The 9591-nt window shown below is 36.9% G+C and overlaps 1 protein-coding gene across 1 annotated transcript in view; it reads right to left on the reverse strand.

Annotated features, from left to right (window-relative positions):
• top2b (DNA topoisomerase II beta) overlaps nt 1–9591 on the reverse strand; it is a 162211-nt gene that overhangs the window by 85744 nt on the left and 66876 nt on the right. The window contains exons 2-4 of the mRNA XM_048607571.1: nt 4762–4950; nt 1527–1617; nt 957–1020 (exon numbers count right to left, since the gene is read on the reverse strand). Coding sequence (XP_048463528.1) covers nt 957–1020; nt 1527–1617; nt 4762–4950 — 344 coding nt within the window. The remainder of the gene's footprint in view (nt 1–956; nt 1021–1526; nt 1618–4761; nt 4951–9591) is intronic.

Genomic DNA, 9591 nt, shown 5'->3' on the forward strand with positions numbered 1-9591 from the left:
TTGTCCGTCACATTGAAACAATTGTTAGGATTATTTCTTCTGTACTTTAGAGGATTAGTTGCCAGTAGTAGTGTTCAGTTATTATGTTGCTATAGTTTTTGTTTTACAGTCGAAGACATAAAACTCAAAAGTCTTGACATGCAATTCTAATAAATTCAAAGTTACCAGTCTAAGGATTAACAAAACTGTTCAATAAACAGTCCCTGTACTGGGGCAAAACAGGAGGGATCAAATGACAGAAAGGTTGAGGCCACTCATTTCTAAGTTCCCCAGTCCTGCTGCAACTAAGGGTGGATTACAGGTATTGTAGGTTGAAGAGTTTCCTGTCCATTTTGTTCATTACCTAATCAATGAGGTGCAGTGCAAGTGTCACAAATGAAAATAAAGAAGAGAGTAAATGCAAATGACATAGCCTTGTATGATCCTTGTTGAAGATTGTGATGAGCATATCAGAGGAAAGTAATTTGAGGATGGTCACAAATTTCTGAGGGCAGCCAAAGTTGAGAAAGATACTCCAGAAGACTTTGAAATTGAAAGAATCAAAGGCTTTAGTGGGGTTCAAAAAGGCTAAGTACAGCAATTGGTGCAGTTCCTTGCACTTTTCTCTGACGCACATCGGAAAATGGGCTTTTTGTTGAAATGTATAGAAAATACATGTGTACAAACATGTGAACATGGTCTCAAACCAAACCAGGCTTTTCTCAGTGAGAAAAAGCATCCATGACCCAAACTATGCTTATTCAAATCAATCAAGGTCAATTATTAAGTTGTGAAATAATGGCTAGTACATCTTCCATTGCATTCACTATTTTCAAGAACATATTTTGAATCCATAAGACTGTATTGTTAAAACGTACAAAACGACCTATCATAGGTCTTAATTCCAACAAGAATAAAGTTGAAACTGTACAAAATAATAAACAAATTTGTGGCAGGTGTAATACTCAAATACTTACACATCAATTGAAACTTTGATGCATGTCATATTCTTGTCTCTCTGCTTGTTATCAGCTGCATTAACTAAAGACAAAATAAATCAATTTGCACAGATTCCAAAAAGTATAGTGTATAAAACAATAATTAGCACTTAAACAGCAAAATTTTATGATTATACTTTTTAGTCATTTAAAATCTAGAATAATGAATCGTCATTTCCGTCCACTGAGAATGAAATGACCAGGCCATTACACCACATTTTCCAGTAACTTTCTAACAAATTTGATAAACTCCAGCAAAATGAAAATCCTCAGGTGCAAATTCACTATTTCAATAATGAATTTGTGAGCTGCAGTAGCAATTACAGGCTGCAACAATTTAGCTGGATTACTGGAGCAAAGATTCCAGAAATGAGGTTATAAGAGGAGGAAAGTTCAGGATCCAATGTTTGTCTTTGTTCATTACAATTGTCAGGTGAATGGAGAACAGTGTCAGGGAGGAGAGATAAGAAAATAGACGGAGAAGAAAGAACAGAGACAGAAATTTTAAAAAAAGGCACATACGTACAAAATAAAAGGGTCAATACTTACCAAGAATCTCATCAAATATTTTGTACAAGCCTGGAACAAAGGTAATATCCCTCAAGTTCATGCCCACATCTTCATCATATACCCACATTGGCTGAAAAGAAATGCAACTACATTAACATCAGCTGATCATTCACACCTTTTTTAAAAACTTAAGATTAAATTTAGACACTTAACTAATGCTTCTGGGTCTGTCCCCCAAATTTAAATAGATTTTAAGTTAACAGAATTTTCACCAAGTTGGGCTGGCTCAGGGAACATTTGCGAACAGTGAGCAGCAGCAGATGATTTGAGGATTCCCAACTTCCATCAATTTTTGCTGGCATGGGTTAGGATGCAGATAACCAGCATTTATGCTCTTGCCAGCGCCGCTGGAAGGGTGGGAAGCTCAAACTCCAAGCAATTATCGTGGAGTCAGGCCCTTTCTGTATTTATACATAGTTCAAGTCTCTTACGGGAGTCTTAAATCATGAGGGAGCCCTAGTCATAAGGGAACAATCATGATTAAAATCAGCCATTTAATATTCCAACAGAATGGCGATCTCACCTCAGAAAGCTGTGAATCAATTATGGTCTTTCATATTATCAATGTCAGAAGCTTTTAGCGACCTCAGACCGCAACGTTGTGTAAATAAAAATGAAAAGAAACATCAAATAACAAAGTAATAGAGATGTCAGTTTCTTCTTTGCAGCTGTATAAACATGGTTTGGCTGAGGCCATCAGTTTGACTTTCTTTCTAGTACAGTTGCCAGATAACCTAAGAATGCCTGGCTGAACACCAAAAAACAAAAAAAAAAGCACATGTCCTTAAATTTCAGCAAGCAAAGAGTGGTGAAGATTTGAGGACATGACATTTATCATTATAACAGGGCCAATGCTCCAAACAAAAAAAAATGGAGGTAGCATTCTCGTTGTGCCAAGTGCATGCCTCTGTTGCCACCTTGCACCCTCCTCCATAGGCAGCTGGCCTGACTCTCTTGCTCTCATCTGTCTAGATAAAAATATGGCAGGTGGGAGCCTTTTTAAAAGGGGAAAGATCTGCCAACTAATGAAGTTTACCAACCTAACAGCCTTCACGCCTTCACAAAAATCCAGACCAAGGCTTTTTTGGCTGTAGATCTTTCATTAGTTTTGATAGAAGGTCATTGATTTGAAACATTAACTTTATTTCTTTCTGTCCAGAGATGCCACACTGGAATTTTTCAGTTTCTCTGTTTCAGATTTGGCTTTTGTTTTGGACAAAACAGATTTAACTCTCTTAACATCTTTTGAGATTGATTTCAAAATTCAATTGCTTTATTTTTTCAACTGCGAGCTCTTACAACGTTTGTGAGACCAAACACATTTTTTACCCGAACAAAAATATTCTCAGTAACGCTAATACGGAAAATCTTTTACTTTTGTTGTGATTACTTTCTGCAAATTGAATCTGAATATGCATAAAGCCTCCTTTGTGGATTACTGCATTATATTTAACTTTCCTCAAAAGAATGGAAAATAGAAACTTAAATCCAGAAAGAAATAAAGCTTTCAAATAATTCTTGTGCCATATAGACTTAGAAAAAGTTATCCAATACCTTTACTACAGATATGGTACTCAAAAGGCATACTCGATAAAACTTAGCTTGGCACTGCCTGCATTAACTTTACAGTCCGAAATTTCAAATCATTCAGAGTCAGATAATTACAGCCATAACAGTATACATTTTTCATTTAAAACTATTCCTTCATGGAATGTGGGTGCATCTATGGAGGCCAGCATTCATTACACTAATTGCCTGAACAAAAGTCACGTTCCGGAACCACGAAATTCATATGATGGAATTTTCTTGCCACAAGGACTGTGTGGCGGTCACTCCTACAACATATACTATCATGGACAGATGCATCAACAACAGGTGGATGGATGAAAAAGTTCCAGCATATTTTTGTTTCATGCTGATTCTCTCACCTACTGCAGGCCCAGTCTGGCACCTGTATTCCTCAGTATTCAAGTGTCATGGAAACTTTTAGGTGACAGATACTGAAATACATTCTGCATTCTTGTTATCTTCAGTGCTTCTGGTTGGCACTTAACATGGAGGAATACAAATTCACAAGCTGATAGTTATTGATTGCATTCTATCAGCAGAAGGTTTCCTTGCCGATGAGCATAACATACCCAGGAAAGGGTGTTGCATGAGAGATCTGATACATTAATTGAAAAACATGATACTGAGAGTTTGACCACGTCAGGCTATTAACTAGTCCCTGGATCAACACTCCCAATTTGGGCAAAAGTCCTGAGAAATTACTGTAGTGGACTTTGTTGTATCAATTGGGCCTAGGATGCCTTTGTAATTCCTGGTGCACAGTAGTTTGAAAAAAAGTGAGTGGTTTGCTAAGGTATTTCAAATGGCAGCGAAGAATCAACTACACTTGTAGATATGAAGTCACTCACAGATCAGACTGGGTAAGGACTACAGACTTTCTAATTTAAAGCTGGGTCACGAACTGGCTACTGGAGAGATTCTAATCACATTCCAGTTGTTGTGTAGTCACAATTATTAAAGCAAGTTTTTTAAATTCCAGATTGGTTTGCTGCAACACTTTAAATAACAGGAACAATAAGGAATGATGCATCCAATTCATTTTGGCAAGTGCCAACGAGCAGTTTTCTCGTCAATTTTGACAGTAGAATTTCAATAGAGTGAAGTGAAATTTTTATGCTGCTACACTAAAGCAAAATTTTGGCAAAACATTGATGGCATGCAAATTTTTCGTACTGTATACACTAGGAAAATGCAAAACATCTAAGAATACAGCTATAGGTTTCGTCATTCCTGACTTTGATTGTGCACAGGTAGGTTACCTTCATAAGACTCCAGGTAAAAGTAATTTATAAATTGAGATGAGTGATATAATCACTTAAAACATACTTTTTTTTTCCCAATTTCTGCGGATGTCGATACTCTAAATAAGGCAAATGCTTGTTATACAAATGCCATGTTCTAGCTATCTGGCAGTGCCACATCATGCTGTTTGATCTAAGCACTACAAAGTTGTGAAATGAAAACAGGATGATCAATAGTCAAGATCCCTGGAAATAAACACTTAAAAGTAAATACAACACTGAAACCTAAATTACTTCTGTTATAAAACTGACATTGGAGCCTTCACTAAAATAACTAAAACATCCAATTCATTTAAAACCAATAACAAATGCATCATGAAAATATGTAAAACTAAATCTTTCACCTGGTTTACAGGTTCCACAGAGCCAATGTACGAGTCTGGACGGAGAAGGATATGCTCCAGCTGTGTTTTCTTCTGATAAACTCTCTCTACAGACATCTTCTTGGAAGCTTCTGACATCTTTTTTGAAGTGTCGCTCTTTGCATTTATTTCTTCTTTATTTGCAAGATTTTTCTGATTGCTGAATAACGTCTGCAAAGCAAAAAGACTGCTGAAATTTGCTACAAGACATCAAATGCACCATGATTGCCATGAGGCACTATCAAACAGATGAATTCGATATGAACGCTCTGAGATGAATACATACATGAGTTGAACAATTTACCAAAGCTACCCATACACTACAGACCACCTGACTTCATTTACGGAGAATCAATCATAAATATGAACTTCTAACTGTTCAACTTCCTAGATACTGTGACATATTAATACTGAATCAAAACAAAAGTCATACAAGTTGAAATCACATTTGATGGAAAGTTTATTTAAAATGAGGTTTGGGAGAATACACTGCTGGCTATCTCAATTGCATCATGGATTGTGAATCATCACTCATAGCTGTGATATTTCAGCCTTCCTTTTTAAATTTATTAAAATATAATAAAAATTTGAAATATCACTGAGAACTACAAAAATAAAGTTCAAATTTCATAATTTACTTGTGTCTCTGCTCTGGAGCTATACTGACCTAATCATTAAGGAACAGCATGGATGCTGATCGGCCCACTCCACAGCATAACAAACGTTGTTGTGTTAAAGCGCCACGATTTGCGGGCATCACAAAAGTTAAGCGCTTTTTTTATTAAAGTCAGAAATCACATGACACCAGGTTATAGCCCAATAGGTTTATGTGAAACCACAAGCTTTTGGAGTCTTGCTCCTTCTTCAGGTGTTAGTGAGAGGTAGTATCAGACACAGAATTTGTAAGTAAAAGATCAAAAGGTCACACCATTTCTGAGGATGCACTAAACCAAACCTAAGATGCTGTTAAATCTTTAATCAGTTAGAAGGTTTTAATTGACTAATATGTACATGTATATGTAAATCCCCAAATTCCATTGAAGTCACTGTCCTGAGAGAACTAAAGGTTTTATCAGTGTAAAGAAGGGGTGACATTTTAGGTCAGCCAATGCATGTTAGGTGCGAGGTCTTGTTTAGAATCTGTTTGTGTTTTGGTTTGGAGTCAGGCTGGTTGTATTTCTAAAGTAGGAATTTATAAAACACCACATTGACTGACTGTCTATAAATTGTGAGCTTTTTCAACAAAATAGAATGTATCTGTAAATACAAATTCACCCCATAGATTAACACGTAAGTGCATGTGTGTGGGAGAGTTAGTCTGTGTGAGGGAGAGTGAGCGAGCAAGTGTGCAAGTGGTTTTAAGTACATACAGATTTCATAATTTACCTCATTTTCAGCCCTAGTTTGACGGAAGGCTTGGATCAAATTTCTGAACTTAACAAGAATTAGAATTTATTACAAATAATATTCTAACTTCAGGTAAACAATAATAAATTGTCTACATATATCATAACAAATTAAAACTCTAATCCCTTACAGACTACCCCATTCTATCTCTCTGTCTCTTTCTCTCTCTCTTTCTCACACACAACAAATGGAAAGAGTGAAAACTGTTCAGTAGTGTTTAGTCACAAGATTTGTTGAGTGGATCTTGTTGATCAGAAGCATTTCTTTTCTGAATGCTTCCATTCATTTGCAAGCAGCAAAGGCTGACTGGTTCACTTACAAAAGATCTCTAACTTATCAATTAGAAGTCACAGTTTAAAACAACGGAAGGAAAGTTAAACGGATTTTCTTCCAGTTTATAAACTGGTTTTGATTGCAGACAATGGAGTGACAGCTCTTGCATTGGGGAAGAGCTGATCACTTTTCTCTGTATCTTGTTCCCAGTCCCAAGCTGTTCAGTTACCCAAGAAACATTCACAGAGCTTATCGAAGGCAAAGGGCCTTCGTCATCAATAGCTGGTCACTATTCCAAAGACCAATCAACTTCTTGTTGCCAGCGTTCCATCTGAAAACAGAAGCACTCTGCTCGAGCTTGTCTGCGACTACTTAAATTATTGTTCGTTCAAATAGCTGTCTAAAATTCTGCCGTGTTACTTGCTTTACAAAACATGCAGCAATCCTTGAAAAACTCTGATTTTAAAATAGTTGTCTCATTTCAGGCCACAATTTTAAAAAAAGCACAAAAACAATATTTACACGCTCCTGCCCTTAAGAAAATGTAGCACAATTTCAAACTTGTGTGCTTCCTTACAAACATGTGATACACAAATAACAAAACACAAGACCTGCATGTATTCATTCTTTCTCCTCTGTTATACAACCTTACACAATCTTACCATTTCTTCAGCCTTTAATTTATTCTAACATTTACATTCAGAAACAATGCATCTGTGTTACATTAGCTTCACCATTAAAATGAATAATCTTCACGTTATACGGTTGTAACAAAAGACTTCATTTGAACAGTTTCACATTATAAGTTTTAAACTTTACAATGAAGGCTAATGGATTAAGATCAACGTTAAATTACTGCTTCTGTTACCATGTCAGATTACTCGTCAAAAGTGTTGAACAGTTAATAACAATCTCTCAGTCTCATTTTCCACGATAAGAATGCTTATTTCTGATAATGGCTTAGTTTCTTAAAGAACCACCCCACTGGTTTCTCTATCCACGATTCACCTTCCTGTAACAAGTCAACATCTAACCGGCAATCTACTAGCATCAATTGCCTTTTTGAAATGCCTTAAAAAAAAATCAGTGACTGCCCACTCTGGTTCACTTAAGATTGCCTTCAGCTTCTTAAACGCTCCTTGGCATTCTGCTGACCATACCACTTTTGCTGGTTTCTTTCACAAATTTGTTAAGGTACATTTGTCATTGTGAAATTACAAACACATTCTGGCAAAATCTACCTATTCCTAAAGAACTCATGGTTTCTCATCTAGTTTTAGAAACAGGGAATTCTATTAGATCTTTTTCTTTCATTGTCCTTGGCAACAACTGTTCTTTTTCAACAGTATGCACTCTCTCCCCCTCCCCCCCAAGCTAAGTTACTCTTGCTTCCACAAATTCAATTTGGCTGAAGTTATCCCTAAGCTAGCTAACAATAATTGCTTAAACAGGTCTCCATCTTGTCTCACACGATCTTCCCGAGTGCTACTATATAATACAACATTCCAAGTACACTACACAGTTATGAACCTCAGCTATTCTCAATTCATGAACCTTTGGAACATAACTGGGCCATTCTTGAAACTACCCGATATTGATATAACCCATTTGGTGAAACAAACAAAGTCTAGTTGATTTACAAGATTCTCTGTTGCCATTTCTCTAGCGAGGACCACTGTCTAAGTGTCTTATATTTCTGTGTTAGCTAGTCAAATTAGAGAAAGTTTGCATTGAGAACTGTCCAGCCCTCCTCCTATTTCACTCTCATCTGTCATCTTCCACGACTCTTACCACCTGAAACACTTGTTACTTCCTACCCTCTTCCCTATGATACATTTTTAGCATGTGACAAAACTGATTCTTCTGCCTAAGAAAATGGTATATTTATCAGCACTTTATTAACACACCTGACTACTCTATGTGGCCCACCAAATTTGCATACAAGCAGAAGCCGCAAGAGTTGTATGATGAGCAACGCATTGATGACACTCAAGAGCATGCCCCTCAACTACAAAATATAACGCTGGATGCGTTTGAACATTCTCCACTTGTATGCACTTTCAACACAGCTTCACATAATTACCGATTCTGCCTTTTGGGTTCCTTTCAAAATCTAATAAACAGGATTTTGGAAAGGATTACTGCACATTTTTAAAAGCAAGTTACTTGACACTCATTGTAAAGTGCTGTTTACGCTACTGTTTGTTTAAGTAGTTGGGGAGGTTATTGCATGACATATATGAAAAGATTCAGCAGGCAACAAGTTTCCAATGTCAAAGGCCTTCTGACTATCAACAACTATGTAACCGGCTCCCAGGTATCTGAACAGCTTGCGGGTGTGAATGTTTGGGCAGAAGCCATTGGACTTCTGGAAATGAAGGAGTTAAACTTCTCTCTGCAGCAAAACACATCATTCTCCCTCATCAGTTACTCTAAGTTGTAGCTCTTAACAAAAGTCAAATACTTAAAGTGTGAACCAGTCACTTTATGTCTCCTGCAGGCAAATGAAAGTACATGGAGAAGTAAGATCAAGCAGCAGCAGGACCTGACAAGCCAAAAAGGATCACCTCAATGAACCCTGTGCAAGGGACCACTGAAGTGCCTTCCCAGTCTTTCCCTCTGCCATGACACCTCTTTTCTTTTCTGTTTGGATATATTCATGTGGCAGGGAGTTTCAGAATGGGATTAAAGCTTTATCTAGTAAAGTTATATGCTGCTAGTTCATAAATATTTATCTGTCGATTATATCTATTTATTTACAGTAAATAGTGATTCTTGATAAGTACAGGAACCTGGTCTGTCAGCCTGAATCTAAGTGTGGAATTTTGCATACTTATATAAAATCTTTTAACTTTTGTGACACTTCATGATTAGCAGGGCTTTATTTGTAGCATGCTATCCCAGTAAGGCATAACAGAAGACAATTAAGAGTCAATCACACTATTGTGGATCTGGAGTTGAATGCAAACAGACCAGACATTCATTCCTAAAGGAAGGACAATAGTGAACCAAATTGGTTTTAACAATGGTGGCTCCATAATATTTCACAAATTCAAATTCCATCAGTTACTGTGGTGGGATTTGAAGCTGCAGCTCCAGGGCATTAGCGTGGGCCTTTAGATTATTTGTCCA

Source organism: Rhincodon typus, chromosome 2, assembly GCF_021869965.1.
Source record: "Rhincodon typus isolate 14 chromosome 2, sRhiTyp1.1, whole genome shotgun sequence".
In the NCBI taxonomy this organism is placed as follows: Eukaryota; Metazoa; Chordata; class Chondrichthyes; order Orectolobiformes; family Rhincodontidae; genus Rhincodon; species Rhincodon typus.